The 20,582-nt window shown below is 42.9% G+C and overlaps 1 protein-coding gene across 2 annotated transcripts in view; it reads right to left on the bottom strand.

Moving 5' to 3' along the window:
* The window catches only part of ZFYVE28 (zinc finger FYVE-type containing 28), a 173,751-nt gene that overhangs the window by 62,656 nt on the left and 90,513 nt on the right, over positions 1-20,582 (bottom strand). For both annotated transcript variants that reach the window (XM_018563274.1, XM_018563275.1), the window contains exons 2-5: positions 20,183-20,323; positions 6,264-6,401; positions 1,124-1,326; positions 546-635 (exon numbers count right to left, since the gene is read on the bottom strand). In XM_018563274.1, the coding sequence (XP_018418776.1) occupies positions 546-635; positions 1,124-1,326; positions 6,264-6,401; positions 20,183-20,323 (572 nt within the window). The remainder of the gene's footprint in view (positions 1-545; positions 636-1,123; positions 1,327-6,263; positions 6,402-20,182; positions 20,324-20,582) is intronic.

A 20,582-nucleotide genomic window follows, 5' to 3' on the forward strand; every position in this document is an offset into this window, starting at 1 on the left:
GTAGGGTGGCAGGAGAATTTTATGCATGTCCCAGAGTTCAGCTTTAGGGTAAACACTTAAAACGTTTATGGGATCATTCTGAAAAAGGGTATACAGCATGTAAATAACACAGAAAGCATTTAGAGGGCAAAAAGGTTAAAACTTATTTCAGGTTTCCATTTCTGTCTGGAGAGAATTCCTTTTACTTCCTGTACAACTGACCACTGTGTCTGCAAAGTGAGGTAATGGAACACTGACAGGAAAGGAAATACAACAGAGATTGTAATTGTTTCCTACTTTAACATTAATGGGAACTAAAGTGCGCAGTACTTACCTCCACTCCAGTGATGCAACGTCCGGTAGCTCCCTCGCCACCGCTGACTTCTTGGTCAGCCAGGGACGACGCAACTCCAGCGCATGTGCAAGGAAGTGGATTCATCCCAGCACCAAGGCATGCCGAGATTGTGCACAGGTTTTTGGATGGAGTACTGGTTTAAATCTTTCTACCATAGTTGAAGTTACCCATTAGGCAATGCCCTCACCATTTTCCTTCAGAGAAGTCTTACCTTTCTACAGTTTCACAAAACAGGACAATTACTTCCTGTTGCACGTAGTACTCCTTTGGAGTTTTCACAGGGACCATTGCCGACACATAACTGCAATATGAGCAAAGAAATACAATAAGGACCTATTTTTTATGAAAGAGAACTTGCCATGCAAAAAAAAAAAGAAGGAGACACAGTTATTTCTATTCTTCATGTAGGTTTTCCCTGTGCTCCCAGGAGGGCCCCTGAACCCCTCAACACACTGTATGTAATCCTGAACTTAAGCTCAAAGTAAGAGCTTGGCTACACCACGCAACCCATGTTACGGTGAAAGTCAGAGTTGAGCTTGCATTGCACTCTGGGGTGCAGTTCGTGAGTCAACGAGTACAGAGGTTTAAAGGCTCCTAGATACATGGAAAACTATTTAGTGAGAACAATTATGCTATTATATAATGGATTCACTTTTTTATGTAGAATGTAGATAGAATGACAAAGAAAAAACACTCAGATGTATATGTATGAGGGAAGTTGATAAATCTACGTGTGGCCAAGCTATAAAGCATAATGAAAAGAACATAAAAGGTTTTGAAATATTTCACCTTAATTCAAACTCTGCAAAGAGAATATCAAAATGCCGAAGGGAGTCCTTAATTTTCTCTGTGTACATATTCAGATCCCTGAGGGCCTGGTCGCGGATGATGTTTCTGACCTCCTCCAGGCTTCTGGTAAGGTCTTTAGCCAGCGGTCTCATGGCCATGCTCTCTATTTCCCGGTTCATTATGATTGAGCCGGCAGCCAAACACTGCAGAGACAGACCGAAGTTAGTAGAAATCTTAGAGCTGAACACAGACAGACATATCAGATTTACGCAGATTAAATACACATATGGAAAAGGTTTAAACTAGCAAAGAATTTGCAATTTTGTGCATCAAGCAAGCCTACCACACCATACAGCCAGACCCTTGACCTCCATTCCAACAGCAGTCAAATGAAGTCAATAACAACAAAGCAGGACAAAACACCCCCCCAACCTGCTGACTGGAAAATAAATGAGCAATAGCATTAGCCCACTGATAAATGAGCAATAGCATTAGTTCACTGATAAGGACAACCCTTTGCTCCTGTCCACCTCAAATTACCTTTAACATGACAGAAGCGCAGAGGGGAGGCGATGGGACAGAGCTGCTTCGTCTGCATGGGTCTTCATGAATGTGCAGCACACTCCTACAAGCCTCTGTCACTCAATGAGAGGAGAGAAGAGTGGAGAGGATCCAGACAATATTATTGTTGGGATCGCTGCTCAGTACAGAGCTTAGCCCCACCCACAGTATATTACATAGAAAAGCAACTTATGGTAGAATTTTGATTACAGGAGTACATTGAAAACCACACTCCTCTATCATTAGGAAACTCAAAATGCAAAAAAAGTGTACAGAATAGTTCTCCTTTAACAAAAATGTATCTCATTTGTGCATCACTCGGCTGTAGATCCTCAAATCATCTCTGAATTGGTGCTGACACTGTCCTTCCTTCTGGAGTGTGACTACTTTTGTTGCCCATGGTCCCTGTGTGTGTTGCAAAGTAGTCACCGCACCAAGCTCACTCCTGTGATGACTACAATATCACGTTTAGTTTACCAATTTGTATTAAGATTGTAGTCCATCATGGGAGTGAGCTTGGAGTGGTAACTACGTTACAACACACACAGGGACAATGGGAAACAAAAGTAGCCTCCAGAAGGAAGGACAGTGTCAGCACCAATTCAGAGATGATTTGAGGATCTACAGCTGAGTGATCCACAAATAAGATAAATGTTAATAGCTAAGGTACTTGAATGTATTTTTAAGATTTAACTCGTGTTTGTCTTTTAATATTACCCTTTCCAATGATCCTGGAGCCACATTATGTAAAACGTACAGATGGTGCCTTCCTACCCCATCTCCCTCATTCACAGGATGCCATTCTCTAGACTACAGGTGCTATTCAGTGTGTTGCTGTGGGGAAGTGACAGGTCCTCCTTAAATTAAAATCACTCAAAGCAATAAAGAGCATATCTGAAGAAATGGGAACCGTGAGCAACATGATTTATTTAGCTTAGAAAAGAACCATCACACTTAAATGAGAGTTGTATTTCTTATATGTAACAGACTTGTACAGGCAGTAAAATACACACTTTATTGCATGAAATTACTGGGAGAAAAATATCAGAGCGGGAAGAGAGACATGAATTATTTATGTTCATGGTTTACAGTCACAGCAATTTTCTGGCTGTGTCTCTTGCTTTATTTCATCTTTAAAAGGGAATCCTTATATTTCTAGGGCTGTTGTAGGCTGGTGCAGACTTGGGCGATCTGAAACATGCGTCCCGAGAACGCACGATCGTGTGCAGTTGCACACAGCGGTTGCCGCGTGACCCCATTGATTTCAATGGAAACAGAGTTTCCCTTGCCAGCTGCCAGGAGCACTGCGTCTGTCCCACATGGTGCAAGTTGATGGAACGCCGTGCCTGTTTAAGGGCAGCCATCGTGGACTCACCAGGGGAGTCAGCGTAAGCTGCCACACAATTAGCCTCCTTATCTTGGAGCAATGTGAGGGTGGCACTTTGCTCCCTGCGAGCTGCCTTAATGCTAGAGATATACTCCCCCCTAGTTGTAGCTTTAAAAGCATCCCACACCATTGGTGTCGACGCAGTTCCCTCATTTACCTGCCAATAAGTCAGCATTGCCGGGGACACCCTCGCTGCCACTCCCTCCTCCCCCAGCCACTCAGACGATAGTTTCCAGCCCCCTGACTTCCTGCCCCCGGGCACTGAAAAAGTGATAGACAGTGGGATATGGTCCGACAGGCCACCAGGTAAGTAGGTATCCCCCGACACAATTCCCAACATGGTCTGGTTGGCAAACGCCATGTCTATCCGGGCCGAGGAGCCATGAACATAGGATAAATGAGAATAAGCCCTGGTGCCAGGGTGCTTCCACCGCCACACCTCCTCCACCATGGCCGTCTCGTCCCAGGATAGTAATTCAGTGCCGGAGGCCTTGCCGGGTTAGAGGAGTCCAGAGCGGAGTTAAGGATGTTGTTAAAATCCCCGGAGATGAGAACTGGCAGCGGAAGGTAGGGAGCCAATTTCTCTAGGATCGTATATAAAACCTGTACATTGAACGGCGGGGGCAGATAAACACTGACCACCGCCATCCGTGTAGCTTGGATATCAAGTACCACAATAGACTGTTTCCGCGCTTACCGGACCTAGAAGGCATATCCCCCCGCACCGGGCATCCACCGGAGATCGGGTAGGTAAGTCAGGAGCCGGTTCGCCAGGATTTACTCAGGATACAGGTCAGTATAACGGCGGAGCTCCCTCAGACACGTCCTCTCTGCCTCACATCCCGGCCACGCCCCCAAAATGCAATAAGTTTAAGTATCTGAATTTTATTTATATCGCCCCACTGCAATCCTCTGCCCAGCAGATTGGGAGTGGCAGGGCCAACACCAAGACAGTGGGGGTCTGGTGCAGGGCGGTCTGTCTAACATAGGGGACATACAGATAGGAGGAAAAGGCAGAGTGGTGGCTTCTATGTGCACCGATATCTCCTGCAAACAGGCTGGGATGCACTTGCACTGTTCTGGACCAAGCTACAATGTAGGGAGGGAACTCTGGATTACAAGACTGATTAAACAGAACTACACACAATTTGGCAGGTAAACAGCTCACATTTTTTTTTTCAGCTGCTTGATCAGAGTCCATCTTTAAATACCACATTATAGGCAGGTTCTTACGTAGGGCAGCAAGTATCCTACAGAAATTTACCGGATTGGCGAAGATCCCCCTCAAAACCCAGAGCACTCTAGCCAGCAAGCTTCGATACTTTGATAGTGTAAAAGGTGGTGGTCCGGAACTCCACACCACCCCTCCCTTGGCACAAACCATGGGCCTACCAAGGAGGTATTGGGTTGGCTTTCCACACAGTGTTGAAATTTGATAACAGTTCCCTAGGATTTGGGGGTCTTTTCAGATGTAAACATCTGTAGTTCAACTAGACTCCTGCTACCATTATTTTTCCTAGAAGTTCCTGAGCCAACTTCAGGGTCTGACATACCAATAGGCACTTAGAGAGTTACAGCAGTATGTTACAACATGCAAAAAGTAAAAATAGATAGGATAGATAGAATAGAATTTAAAGTGGGCAAAATATGACTTCAAAAAGTTCCATAAATTGATATTTATTGCAGGTTTGTTCACACAGGAAAGAACAGCTTGTATATAACAAAATTACTCAAGTGAGAAAGTATTTTTTTTAAATTGGCACACTTAAACATCTTGTACCCAATCAAGTTAGTACCTTGCCACATATCTGAAGATCCTTTAAACCAAAACAGGGGTAATGTTAAAAAGGAGAATTGCAGGGAGTATAAAAAATAATCAATAAATCTAAATAACCAATGGTTCTGTGCATTTTACTTTGTTTCAGAGTTGGCAAATGGATAAAACTGCTACTTCTTATCAATGTTATGTTAACGTTAACAGATTATGTTATTAAAAGGGCCCCTTGCATGTTCTTAAAGGAGAACTATGAGATGAGTGATTTCCACTCATCTCATAGTTCTAAGCCGACCTGTGACAATGAGACTGTCACAGGTCGGCTCAGTAGAACGGGAGGTGAGGCAACACATACCGGATTCCCTCACCTCTCGATCCTGTCACGGCTCTCTGCCGTGACAGGGGGAGGGGCTGCATTCCCCTCTCACCGATCCGATCTGCCAGCGCTGACTGGCGGAACGGACGGGGGAGGGGGCGGGTACAGCTGGCTCTGCCTCTAGATAGGCAGAGCCAGCTGTCACTCACACAGCTGGGCGGATCCCGTCAAAAGAGTCGTGATCCGTCCCGGCTGCGGCGTCTCAGTATACCGCGAGCTGTAGCTCGCGGTATACTGAGCTTAGGGTAACGGGAGGACGCTAGTTTGTGTCCTCCCGTTACCCTTTGGAGAACTATGGGGAAAAACACTGACCCCATAGTTCTCCTTTAATAAAGTGCCTTTCTAAGCCTAGGCAAAAGAACATATGGTCTCTGGCTACCAGGAGCATTGTGGGAGTTTTAAGTCATTAGAGACATACAGAGTCTACTTTGTTGATCAAACAGACCCAGCCTGGACGATAAGAGACTCCGCAAAGCACAATCAGTAGGCAAATCCTGCAAATGTAATAAAGAAATATAGCCAATCTCACATAAATACATACACCATAAAATCAAGGTTTTAAAACATTAACCCACACTCATGGATTTTTATTAAGCTAAACACTTTCGCACAGCACCTCTAAATGTGGCCTGCAGAATAACTTGTAGTGTCGGTTACAAATCAAATCCCAACATATATAAAAGCTACTAATTAGAACATGGATTGTAATGAGGCATGTATTGTAGGATGGAGCTGCTTTGTGTGTAATGGATAGTTTAATATTATAGTACACACAATGGCTTTCCTTTACAAGTACGGGTTTTTGGAGCTTTAGTTAATTTTCTCCAAGGTTTGTATTAAAAAACAAAAAACAAAACAGAAAGTAAAACGCATGTATCCATAATGTAGATCCTTGCTAGTCTCCATCTCTCTTGCCAGCTGAAAATTGTGCTGTCCTGACAAAATACCACACCTTCCTTTACATGCGTTACCCTCTTGAACAACCTTTTGGAAGTAACTGAATACCAAGCATTGTTCCAATACAAGGAGTGAAATGACTTACCTCTGCCCCAAACCAGAGCTGTCCAGCAAGATTATCATGACGAATTTCTTCTGGAAATTTGACACAAAAATCCCGGTTTGCTCGCTCATGTTGAATGCATTCCTCCATGATCTGGTTTATGATATTCAAAACATTATCCTAAGGACACAAGAGGAAAAAGGAAAAGAAATGAAACAAGATTCTTTTAAAATTAGGTTCCTCGTTAGTATCCTTTATTTGGAAAAACAAACATTTTAGATTAAATTAATTCATGAACCCCTCACATTATAAAAAGCACCTTTCCTTCAAGATGGCTCCTTATACACTGTGTGTCCAGATTACATAATTAGCTATAATTTCACGCTGGAGTTGCTAGAGGGCCAGACCATTATAAATAGGGAAGCAGGTTGTTTACCACGACAGTAGAAGTGATTTTTTTCTGAAGATACGGATAAAAAAACGCGATTTAACAGCCTGTGAACGTGGGATGATTGTTGGCGCACAAGCCATGGAGCGAGTACCAGCAAAACAGCAGAATTCGTTAAATGTTCAAGAGCAGCTGTTGTTAAAGTGTTTAAAGACTGGACTGTCAGCCGAAAATCTGGGTCTGTGGCCGTCAGCGACTAGTCAATGTTAGGGCAGAACGGAGAGTGGCAAGACTGGTACAAGACAACAGAAGGGCAACAGTGCCGTGTCAGATTCCTCGCATCACCTTTCAACATCTCGTGGAGTCATCTCGTGGCCCAACAAAGTCATCTCGTGGCCCAACGAAGTACTGATGGGGTGGTCATAATAATCTGGCCACTCAGTGTATTGTTATGCCAAGCAGCTGCGTGAACAGAAAAGGCCAAGTAGATCTGTACTAAACACATTGTAGAGGGATGGACAAACCATTTGAGCCAATTGCACAGCTACACAAGGACCCCATTGGAGCTTGCGGTCCATTTCTATTCGATACAAGTTGAGCGAGTGCTGGAATCCCCTCCTACATCATGTAGATGAGTGAAGGGGGTGCTCACTCTTAAATTGTAGTAAAGGCTACTTTTTCCTGTGTATATCCATCCATCCACAGCTAATAAGCATTGTTTTCTGACTAGCAACTTAATGGGAGCCAAAATCTGGACTTCTACCGAGGCCCTTTAGCAACTACAGATCAGAATGCATTTGTCGGTACCCTTACAGCTCATTAAAAATAATGGTTCATTACTCCTGAAAAGTGATGCAGTTAAAAGGAAAGGTCTCACGTATACCTGCATGACTTGGTATGTCAGAGTAAAGTAATAAAGTGTTAGGAAAAAAAGATTTGTTTATTCTACAATAGTATTCTAAAATGGCCAAGACAGATTTATTGGTAGCCCTAGAAAAGGTTATAAATAAATCGGATCATAAGGATATTCAATCACAGAAAACAATTAGTATCACGTCTTTAATCTTGTAATCAGTAGTCTACTCTGTTTGGTATCATCCTGTGCACCACACTGAATGAAGGCAAAGATCTGGAAGAAGATTATAAACCAGCATGTCAAAGGTAAATGCTACAAAGGCCATCTCCAAGCAGCTTGTTGTTCCAGTAACAGTTGCAAATATTCAGACGTTTAAGGTCTATGGGAGTGTAGCCAAACTCCCTGGATGCAGCCACAAGAGGTAAAAGCCAAGGAAAACGTCATAGAGATGCAAGCTGAACTCCATGGTCAATGAACATGTGTCTGATCGCACCGTCCGTCGCTTTTTGAGCTTAAAAGGAAAATGACCCAGGAGGACACCACTGTTGAAATAAAAACATAAACATAAAGCGGACAGACTGAAATTTGCTAAAATGCATATTGACAAGCCCAATGCTTCGGGTAGAATGTCCTTCTGACAATTGTGAGCAAGTCACTTTTGCTCTATGTTCACACACAGAAAACCCTTTGAAAGAAAAGAACTGTACCTATGGTGAAACATGAAAAAGGCTTGGTGTTGTTTTGGGGCTGCTCTGCTGCATCTGGCACAGGATGCCTTGAATCTGTACCAGGAAGAGAAAAAAAAATCTCAAAACTATCAAAACTATCAAGGAACCCTGTAGGGAAACATGCTCCCCAAAGTGAAAAAGCTCTGTCTCATACAGGGCATGGGTTCCTCAACAGGATAATGACCCAAAACACACAGCTGAACGCTTGCAAGAGTGGCTCAAAACATTGGAATATTCTGAAGTGGCCATCATTGACCTGATCTGAATCCTATTGAACATCTATGGAACAAGCTTAAACATGCAGCCGAGAGAAACTCTTCAAACTTGAGACAGCTGGAGCCATTTGCTCAAGAAGAGTTACCTGTTGGCAGACGCAGAAGTCTCACAGAGCTACAGAAAAAGATTGGTTTTCAGTGATTGCCTCTAAAGATTGTGCAACAAAATATTAGGTTAAGGGTCCCATCATTTTTGTCCGTGACAACATAGTCTGGTAAATTAAAAACCCCAAACCAAAGTCCGATTCTTATTAAACATAGAACAAATGATGGATGCCAATTACTTGTTAGTTAAGCTGCCAGTTTCAAGTTACATCATAGAAAATTGTGAGTTCCTGTTTTACGGAAGGGTACCAACACATTTGTCCGTGTCTGTCTGTCCTTCACTGACTCCCAGGCAGTAAAAACTGGGCTTTCTTTGACACCTTGATGCCTCACTGATCACTGGCACCTCCCACAGAGACTCCTGCCTCCAAACAAATGTGTCCTCCTGAAACAGGTTTAATCTCTATTCAAACATGTATGTTTATTAAAAATGTAACTTCAACCGTTGACCAACAAAGTTGATATTTTAGCTGTGCTTTGACTAATTATGACTACCACCCCCTCATCTCTCCAGGTACTTTCCTGAACAGCTGGCCATCCCCAGAAGACAGCCACATAATAAACCGAGCTGTCAAACAGGTAATCATATTTGAGATACAATCTGGAGAGAGCATCCATAATCAAACAATCCAAGCACTTTACAGCCTGTCTCATCAGAGAAATACATGCATTACATTGCTCACCGACTATGGCCGTAAATCTAAGTACTACCAGGAGTTAAAGATATTTTTAAATAACCAACTTTGTGTGTAAATTTTTACTGGATGGAGTTTGCGCTGAATAAATCAGCCAAGATGCGACGCCTGAAGAGCCATTTCCTGCAGTTATTGACTAATATAAAGATTTATCATCTGCAGCTCAGAGAAATGCAGATTACACGTATATTTAGCGATCCGTCCCCTGTATCTCGCCTCTGCGATGAAAGGAAGGAGATTTATTAGCATTGCAGAGTCTGCGGAAAGAAACGTTTGTAAAAAACATAAGAGTACATGTTGCAGAACAAAAAAAAGCACATTCTATAGCTCGTTAGACAGATAGTGAACCATGCCGCCAAGTTCACGGGTAACGAGGTTCCCATATAATTATCGCTTATTACAAATCACAGGGAGAAGCAGTAATTTCACATGTTAAGCAGTTCATCTTAATAGAAAAATACATCAGAACACAAAGGGCTACTGCAATTTAGCTGAACGGTGGACTTTTCCTGGACAATAAAAAATCTCAGTAAAACTAACCTCTCAGAATTTTAGCACAAAAGAAATGTGTACTTGGGTTATGATCCAATGAGAAGAGATTGGCTCTACACACTCCCTGGCAACTCTGAGAAAGCTGTATTTTTAAAGGGCACGTTCACTATTAAAATTTACATATGAGGTGCACAACTTCACGATATTAACAATTAGCTTCCCATTTCAAGCTGTAGTCAGTTTTAGGGCACATTCACACCACCTCCAGACCAGCAGCATTGTGCTGCTCTTTTCCTGGCTATCTGTAGGTCTTGCAGAGGTCCCCAGCAAGACCTAAAATTGAATGCGGCAAAACGCAACAAAAACAGTGCGTTCCAGATCTGGTCTAGAAAATGGTGTGAACCTGCCCTTAGGGCCATTAAACAGAAAATGCCAAAGGCCAAAAGTATGCAATATACTGCTGCTTTGTAAACATGGCAGTAAGGGGCTATCTGTAGAAAGACAACCACCAAAATTTGACTGCCTTTTTTCACCCTATTTACATTTTTATTCAAATTTTGGATACACCATAACAGAAACAAAATTCAATTAACAAGTAGAACACAAAAATTCATATAGCAAACCAAGGATCTCAACTTCTGCCATCCCAGGAGAAAAGTTGAGGACAAAGTTCTCGACCTCCCCTTTGTCCGTTTTTCCTCTGCACCTCATCAGATGTTTAGCATCCATATAAATGGTAGTCTACAGACCAGAGAAATGCTCGTCCAGCTAAGACAACGGACTCACAGTTGCCAGGTGTTGAAGTCAATGTGGGCACAACATGTAGAGTGGTGAAGAAGAGAGAAACACCAGAGAAAGTGAGTAGAAGAGGAAACGAGAAATTGTAAAGACGCTCAAAGAAAAGATGAGTGCATGCCAGAAAAAAAAAAAAAACGAGGGAGGGGAGACAAATTACAGAAAGGAAGTAAAGTAGGGTATACACAGTTAGAAATTCGATTGAATGAAATTGATTTTGGGACATTCAATCACCTTTCTAATCATTGGTGGGGTAAAAGTGGATGATCAATTTCGACCGCAGTGACGGAAAAAAAAAAAAAGGAGTATGTTACAATTTCGTTTGATCGAGATAAATTTTCCAACAGTAAATGTGGTTTTCTTTCGGGAAACTCCATTCATTCCAAAATAAAATGTTAAATGGAGACGGAAATCAAACAAAATTTAGATTGACAATCGCCAAGTCTCTGATGGTATTATAGACCGTACCGATGGGATTTTTTTGTACGAATGCTTGTTTGAAAATCTACCTGTGTATGCCTTGCTTAAAAAGGTAGGAAGCAAGGTCCAAAAAAGGCAAGGACTCCATGATCTGACCCAACCAAGCAGCAATCAAGGTCCACCAAGGTATTCACCTCAGCTGCAGGCCAGAAGGTAGCAAAATCTTAGTCTTCGGTCACATCACTTTCAGCTTTACACATGAAATTTGCCCAAGTCTGCTAGTCATGTGAGGTTATTAAACACCTGTCTCTTAAATCTTGGGGGTGTATCAACTGAAATAAATCAAGGAAATAATCTCTAAGCCACCTTCATAATTAGAATACAACAGTGGTCCTTGCTACTCAAGTGTGTGTGTGTGTGCGTGTGTGTGTGTGTGTGTGTGTGTGTGTGTGTGTGTGTGTGTGTGTTAAAGCTCCATTTCTTCCAAACTGCAAGAGTTGAGATTACTTCTCCCTCGTTGCCCAGCATGGCAAGGGTTAGGTGCTTGGTTTTCATCTAGGGCAGGGGTAGCCAAACTACGGCCCTCCAGCTGGGGTGGAACTACAAATCCCATGAGGCATTGCAAGATGCTCACAGCCACGACACCCTGAGAGATATGCCTCATGGGACTTGTAGTTTCACCACAGCTGGAGGGCCTGAGTTTGGCTACCCCTGATCTAGGGTGTAAAATAAAAAAAAACACAGATATAATCACCCAAACCTCAAAAGCTAGCTGGATGTTAAAACAGTGCCTCCCCCCTCCACTTTGGCAGCCTAAGGTCCTGTGATTCATCACATCCAATACAATGTATTGGATGAGAGGATGCCGAGGGACATTTCATCCATGGAGTGAAGGAGGAGAGAGGCTGCAAGGATCAGACCAACAGCCACCTGGGTCTGAGGATCGGGTGAGCATATATATATATTTTTTTATCTTAAAAGGTGCCCACACACCTTGCGATAATCGTACGATAATCTCGGGAAATCCCGCGATCGTACAATTATCGTAGGGTGTTTGGAAGCCGGGCGACCTCTATTACTGTAAGGTCGCACGACTTTTAATCTTAGGAACATGTTCGAAAACCCGCCGAGAATGGTATGATTTTCAGCGGGTGTGTAGCATGTTCGGCGTGTGTGTAGCATGTTCGTAAGATTAAAGCCGGACGGGCCGGTGTGCGCAAGCGAAACACACCTTTAGAAAATGTTTAGTAATGACACAGATACAGTGAGGAAAATGATTATTTGATCCCCTGCAGATTTTGATCAATTTATAGCATTTGTATCATGTGTTTTTTTCTGGATTTTTGGTTGATATTCTGTGTCTATCATTTAAAATCCACCTATGATAAAAAATTATAGACCTTTTATTTCTTTTTAAGTGGGCAAACTTACAAAATCTGCAGGGGATCAAGCCATTATTTTCCACACTGTATGGGTAAAAGGTCTGCTTTGAGTACACAGGATTCAGTTATTCTAAGATTGGGTTATACTGCAGCCCACCAAAGGATTTAGACACTGACAAACAAAAGCCATTGGCCAGCCAGGTATAAGCGCACCCACTCCCAGCATGCTTATATTTTGTAGAAAAGCAGTAGTAGATCACAACAAAGAGCAGTGAGACCAGTATCCCTTAATGAACTCCAAGAAACAGATTTTACTGTTAGTACAAATATTTTATTACTTTTTTTTTAGGATCATGTAACAGTTTTTCTAAACCAACAGAGCCTAATTATTTCAGGACAGCGGTGGAGCGCCAGGACCCAGTTGCAGATGCAACCCTCTTAGTTCTCCTGAAAATGCCAAGTAACGGGACTGATACAGATACTGGTATCTGAACATCCCTATCTGAGTAAACAGCCATCGCCAGCTGTTTAAGATGCTGTCAAATTCCCTCTTGGGCTAGCCGCCTGCAAAAGTGTCCCGTTAAGCAATAAGCATAAGCAATATTTCATTTTTACCTGACTAAAATAAAAATAAATGCTGCAATAACAGCTATAATATAGAAAATGAATATACATGTACAAAACCACTATATATTGTCTTTAATCTGAACTGATTCACTATTTCTTAGAAACAATACCTATCCAACTTCTGAGATTTGTCCAAGAAACAGTACATGTGAACAAAGGATTTGTAATTCTATTACCCTTGCATGCCAGGAAGACTGTAGAACCAGTTCCTACATTTCTTGAAGACAAGGCTGTATAGTTCGCAAATTTAACCTGATCAGCCCCAAAGTGTCATTGACTAATACAGGAGCAGTAAGAGGAGGGCATTCATAAGCATTCCATTTCCTGTGAGCATGCTTACACTGTGGCCGACTACATTGTACAAAGCAATAGATACATACATCGGCTTAGTGTTGTCCCTCCTTCCTCCAGAGTGCTGCAGTGCCAAGGATTACAGAAGGCGGACGCCAGGACAGATTCAAGAATTATCTGCATGCTAGTTCAATAATAAAATATAGATTTTTAAATGAATACATTACTGGATAAAATCTGCCTGGTGTTCAGCATTAAATGATGCATATTTATAGCAAAACCTTACAAAACAGGATGAGACTAGAAAATTAAAAAGATAATAACAATCACTCCGCATCCCTCTTTGCTCTTATTTTGATTCAGAATTATTGTTATTGACTGCGGTCACATGCATGACTGACACGGCTACAATCAAACAAGAGATGCCATGCACTGTTCCCTATCCTGGTGTCAGCGTTTCCTTGATGTACTGCATCTTTCTCTACAGATGCGGCAGGGGGTTAATGATGAAAACACATCTCACTCTGCAGGAACTAAACTGTTCTTTTTACGGTTTACACGCCACCTTCCCAAACATCGCTTTATCACGTTATTGGCCTGTATTCTTTTGGCAGCGCACATATTTAACTAGGAACACAAGACAAGCAATACTTACATCTATAGACTTTAATTAGCTTCATAATAAAGCTCCAGGGAGTTCTTTGGCATCTGGCTAACTTAATTTGCATTTAGTGTTGTCTTTTGCAACCTCTAAGGGTAAATTATTTTCAATGAAATTTTATACGAGATTATAAAAAATGCAGGGCTAGTAAAATAAAGAAATAAAACACAGAACAGAACAAGTGGACATTAGCTGTTCTACAGAGGAGCACTGCAACAGTTTGGCTGGGCATGCTGGGACTTTTAATACAAGGACCAGATCTCCTGCAAACATGGCATCAGTCTCCAGATGTGATCCTTACTACTCCATATATGCAGAAATTTACCCAATTAGGTCTTGTAAAAAGCAGCATGCACGGCAGAGAACGGTGACAGGATCGAGAGGTGAGCGAACGCCGGTATGTGTTCGCTCACCTCCCGATCTACTGAGCCGACCTGTGACAGTCTCATTGTCACAGGTCAGCTAGAACTATGAGGTGAGTGACAAGCACTTATCTCATAGTTCTCCTTTAAGACATAAATTGCCAAAATATCTTGTGCCATCTCCTCACATCATTGGTATGATGATCTTCATACGCATGATGATCTTCATACGCATGATGATCTTTACAGAAAAAGTACTTTTTGCAGCTGAACTTGTGGCATAACTGGATTATTTTACACAAAAAAATAAAAATAATGAATATATAAAAATATGAGTATTTTTGTCTGAAATCAAGGATGCCAAACCTCCAATAATCACATTCTGGTAAAGCTCGGAAAATTTGCTTCCACAACTCACTGGTTAGTAAGTAACTGTAGGCTGCAAAATACACAAGCCACCAAGGTGATATGATGTAATAGCGTAGAACAGACTTTCTCAACCAGGGTGCAGGGTGCAGGGTGCCATGCCCCGCCCCCCCCCCGGGGTGCCTTCTACCTTCCGCAGGGATGCCTCGAAATTTTCACATAGCATCAGGCCTTTCCATGGTGCAAGCAGACTTCAGATGTGAAAGGGGGGGGGCTCTAAAATAAAAGGAGGGACCCCTAAAGCACAAGTTGTCTCCTAGTGTGAGGGAGGGGACTCTAATGTGAAGGGTGTTCCTGATTTTCTGGTTTCAAGGTGGGACTCTAATGTGAACGGCTGTACTCTATTTGGATGTTCTTTTGCGCGGGGTCGCCACTTAAAATGCATTCCAAACCTTTATCTGGGATAAGGGTCTGGTATGAATTTTGGAGGGACCCCAAGTTGTTTTTTTTATATTTTAGACTGGGGTGACTCATGATTATGCATACTTTTAAAAAGGGTGCTGCAACTGAAAAAAGGATGAGAAACAATGATGTAGGACATTACAGGAGCAACATTATCATATTATTATTATTACATAGTATTTATATAGCGCCAACAGTTTGCGCAGCGCTTTACAATATAAGGAAGACATTACAATTACAATACAATTCAAGACAAGACTGTAAGGAGGGCCCTGCCCCTGAGGGCTTACAATCTAAAAGAGGAGGGGGAAATGATACATGGAGGAGGTAGCTACGTGGGGATGAATTATTTGAGAATGTGAAGGTTCAGTGGTTAGGTCGAGGTGGGATAGGCTTCCTTGAAGAGATGAGTCTTTAGGGAATGCCTAAAGGCAGTCAAGGTGGGAGATAGACGGACAGGTTGGGGTAACGAGTTCCAGAGGATGGGAAGAGACTCTAGAGCAGTCCTGGAGGCGAGTATGGGAGGAGTGGACAAGAGAGCTGGAAAACAGGAGGTCAATGGATGAGCGGAGGGGGCGGTTAGGGTGATACTTTGAGACAAGGTCTGAGATATATCCGGGGGCGGAGTTGTGGATGGCTTTATAAGTGACTGTTAATATTTTGAATGTTATCCTTTGGGCGAGTGGAAGCCAGTGTAGGGATTGGCAGAGGGGGGTTGCAGACACTGAGTGGTTGGTAAGGTGAATGATTCTGGCAGCTGCATTCATGATAGACTGAAGGGGGGATATCCTGTGCAGAGGTAGGCCAATGAGGAGGGAGTTACAATAATCAAGACGAAAGATAACAAGGGAGTGTATGAGTAGTTTTGCAGTTTCATTGGTGAGGAAGGGGCGTATTTTTGAGATGTTGCAAAGGTGAAGGCGGCAGGATTTGGATAGCGATTGGATGTGCAGAAAAAAGGTGAGGTCCGAGTCAAGGATGACACCTAGGACCATGGCATGAGGGGAGGTTTGGATAGTTGCGTTATCAATCTCAACTGAAATGTGGGGAGAAGGTGCACGGGGTGGAGGAAATATCATGAGCTCAGTTTTTGAAAGGTTGAGTTTTAAGAAATGTTGTGACATCCAGACTGATATGTCATTTAGTAGATTAGTGACACGCAAGGACACTGAGGGGGGGAGTTGTGGAGGGGAAAGATACATTTGAGTGTCATCGGCATAGAGATGGTATTGGAAGCCATGTGAGGTTATTAGTTGACCAAGGGAGGAGGTTTAGATGGAGAAGAGGAGGGGTCCAAGGACAGATACTTGGGGGACCCCTATAGAAAGAGGACGAGAGGAGTTAGAATTGTAAGTGAAGTGTAAGTGTAAAGGAGCGCATAGATAAGTAGGAGGAGAACCATGAGAGAGCAGAGTCTTGTAAGCCAAGTGAGTGGAGTTTTGAGGAGCAGCGGGTGGTCAACAGTGTCAAAAGCAGCAGAGAGGTCTAATAGCAAGAGTAAGGAATAATGGCTCCTGTTTTTAGCCGTTATTAGGTCATTGGTGAGTTTTAGGAGGGCGGTTTCAGTGGAGTGTTTGGGGCGAAAGCCAGACTGAAAGGGGTCCAAAAGGTTGTTATTAGCGATGTGGCAACTCAGGCGGTTGTAGATAAGGCGTTCTAGTAGTTTAGAGGTGAATGAGAGTAAGGCGATGGGACTGAAATTATTGAGGTTGGTTGGGTCAAGTGAAGGTTTTTGGGGTATTGGGGTGACTAGTGCATGTTTGAGAGGGGTAGGAAAGATTCCAGTAGAGAGGGAAATATTGAAAATGTGAGTAGGAGAGTCTAGGATAGAGCAAGAGAGTGACCGAAGTAGTGGTGAGTTGGGTGTCAGAGAGAAGCTTAGTAACCTCCTCTGCGGTGACAGGGTCAAAAGAGGAAAGTAACAAGTGTGATGGAGGATCAGGTACTATAATAAAAGGGGCAGTTCATTGGACAGTGGCGATCTGATCTCAAATTGCATCTTATTTTGTTTTTGAAATGAATGGCAATTACAAGTCCAGGCATGGATGATGTCCTAAAGTATATAGATAGAACATAGAATTAGAAAAGTGAACAATAAAGAGTCAAGTGGTTAGACTGCACCAACGTTTCCCAATGTGCACTGTAACATAAAAATCATATACAGTGTTAACTGATCATATTAACTGAATTATCCTTAAAACCAAAAAACACTCAAAAACTTTATTTGAAGCCGTTTTGCCCAACAGAGCTGGCTTAACTGGAGTGATGGCACCTATATTAGGATTACTTTTTAGTTTGTTTCAGAATTAAAGTGATATTAAAGTCAAAAGGCCATTTCAAATGTTTAATTCACTTATCAAGGAGCAGCATCCATTATGTTTAACCACCTTCCGTCCATGGGCGTTTGTGAACGGCCGGACGGAAGTCTGCTCAGAGCGGGTGGGCGTCTTAAGACGTCCTGCCCCTCCCCCCTCTCGTGAGCGCGCTGAGCGCCGCACACGAGAGGGAAAACTGTTAGCATGTAAACAGCCAGATGAAGCTCTCTCAGACAGGACTTGTCTGATCCCCAAAGCAAACTAATTCTACATCTCCGTCCGGCAACACGTCGCCCTCCTACTACGGCCACTGGAACCGTCACTGAAAGGATCTCCCCACGGCCCTCCGAGTACAACACCGGCCGCCCATCAGCCCTCCCGCCGGCACCACATCACCCTGCAGCTCCGGTCATCAGCACCTCCAATCACGACCCCGAAACCAGCCGCCCATCGCATCAGCACAGACATCTTGCGGGAGGAAAAAAAATTAACAAAAATCGCTTCCCGGGCAGCATTTACCTGCAGGCCTTAGCCCATTTAACTCTCACTATACCTTCACCTGTCCTAATCTCCAAGGGCAGTTGCGCCTCAGACTCTGTTGTTTTTTTTCTGTTTCACACCCATACCAAGTGGACACCCCGGTCCATTTTTGATCTGAAGCCGCACGCCACCCCCACCTCCACACCATCCTCCCCAACACAGCCCCCACTCAACCAAAAATTCTGATAAGTCAGACCCCCTCTTCTAAAACAACCCCTCAGGAGAGCGCTGCCACACAGGACTTGTATCCTCAATTTTTTCTATTTTGCTCACCTCCCAACCTACTGAGCCAACCTGTGACAGTCTCATTGTCACAGGTCGGCTAGAACTATGGAGGCAAGTGAAAAGCGCTCACCTCATAGTTCTCCTTTAAGCTAGGAGGGGAAGTGAGACACTGACCAGGAACATGTTCACAGTAGGAAAAAGCGGAGTAAACAGAGGGATGAGCTTACTACTGCTCCTTCACAGACTAGGGGCAGAGAGGACCTTATTAATATAGTTCGCTTAAAGGGTATTAATGGTGAAAAACGCAAAATAAATCTGTATTTCCTTCAGTTCTATCCCACTCCTAATAACCAGATCCATCTAGAACTTTGTAAACTTACTGAAGATGCCCATAGGATGTACTTCCTCAATGCACTGACACAATATCACTCAACCCTGTGATTATGAACTATCCCCACTCTCAGAGCCTGCCCTCTGAACTACAACTTAACATCTGAACAATGTAACATTATCATTGCTTGCTGGAAGCAATGCATGATGGGATATCTGGTCTTGAGAAATGGAGATTGCATCACATCAAGTAGCAGGGAAAGACACACAAAACACACTGGGAATCCAGGAAGTTGATGAAAGTGATGGGCAGACGCAAGGCCGCACTTTTTAATTATTTTTTCACGTGAGCTTTGATTGCATTATCAGACACAACTCCAGTATGTATTCCTATTACAATGCTGATGTCATAACAGGATAGGATATGCTGGGACTTTACAACTCTGATAATTGTATATCACGTTAAACAAACCTAACTGCTCTTTATCTGCACGGATTATATTATACTTTGGAATTTACAACTGCTTTATAGACCGACTCCACCAGATAACACTCGAGTTTTGGATGCAGTGGGAAGGGCTAGAAGGGCATTAACCTTTTTTTTCCCCTATTCACTATGCCCAGTGATGAAACTTTTCTTTACCTACTGTACAGGTGACCAGTGTCAGTACAGGAAGGGAAATCTAAACAGGGACAGCAATAAAAACCGGCAGAAGTTGTTACCCCCTCTAAGAACCCATTTTGGATTGAAATGGGCTTAATAGCTGGCCATACACTGTGAATTTCAGCCGATTCTTGATGAACTAGCTGAAATTTGCACAGTGAATACTAGGGCTGCAACAACTAATCGATTAAATCGATATCAATCGATGAGAATAGTTGGCAACTATGCTCATTATCGGTTAGCTGGTTGGGAGAGGAGGGAGAGAGATAGAGATTGATTTTTAATGCAACCAAATCGACTAGTTTAAAAAAATACATTGGGCAACTAATAGATTATGAAAATAAATAGTTAGTTGCAGCCCTAGTGGATACCGTTGTCAACACCGTTCCGGACGGTTTTTCTCAATCAGAAAATCGAAGCAGCCGTTTGGAAAACCTTAGCATGAACAGAGCGGGCAGCAAATGAGCTGCAAGCACCGTTTGTGTATTCTGACAGCATCCGTTGGCCGCTGCCAAAATACAGAGGAAACAAAGGGGGATTCATATGAACGCTTGTAAGCGTTGGAGGAACCGATTCTATTTTTTTTCCTCAGCTCCCGGGTTGAGGAAAAAAAAAAAAAGCAGTGTATGGCCAGATTAAAAGAGAAAATGCAGGTCATTGAACCATAAAAATATATTAAAAGTACAATTTTCAGCAGACACCAGCACAACGCATGTAAAATAACAGTTTTTAAACAGCAGGACTATTTCTATTGAGGGTGAAAGGGGAAAAGGGTCACATAATCCACCATACCCAGAATCAGCACCAGGTATATCTGAAGACTGCAACAGAGGAGCATAGTGGCAGGCGAGTGTGGTGAACAGAATCAACAGTGCTGTTGGCATTTAAGAGAACCTGTCACTTAAAAAGGTGACTTTTCCTGCACTGATAACTCAAGACAGCACAGTCTGAACAAGTCTTTATTGAAGAAGCATGACCTCACCTGACAGGAGCGGAACTGGTTAACAAGCAGCGTACACCTCTGAGGGTCCTTTCGCCCATCCAGGCTGTCCAGTTCTGCAGCCACCTGGTTGAGTTCTTCATCTGCATAGTAGAATTGGGCGAGGAGCTGCGGGTCTGACCTCTAGAAGAAGAAAAAAAATACAGGGGAGAGATCAGTATTGGTATATACACACTCGAGTGCATGAAAAAGTGAGAAAGTATCACAATCATGAGAGTCCAAGAGAAGATGATGAGCGGTCTACTAGTTACATGGCAGTAAAGCTGAATTTATATATTGTCAATATATACAGCATGGCTGCCCCAAACCGTGTAGGTAGTCCAGGAGTCAGAGAATGGTAGCCTTCATCCAAGTCATATTATAGATAGATACACACAAGCAC

The sequence above is a fragment of the Nanorana parkeri genome, unplaced genomic scaffold, assembly GCF_000935625.1.
Source record: "Nanorana parkeri isolate BGI_ZX_2015 unplaced genomic scaffold, ASM93562v1 scaffold647, whole genome shotgun sequence".
Classification (NCBI taxonomy): domain Eukaryota; kingdom Metazoa; phylum Chordata; class Amphibia; order Anura; family Dicroglossidae; genus Nanorana; species Nanorana parkeri.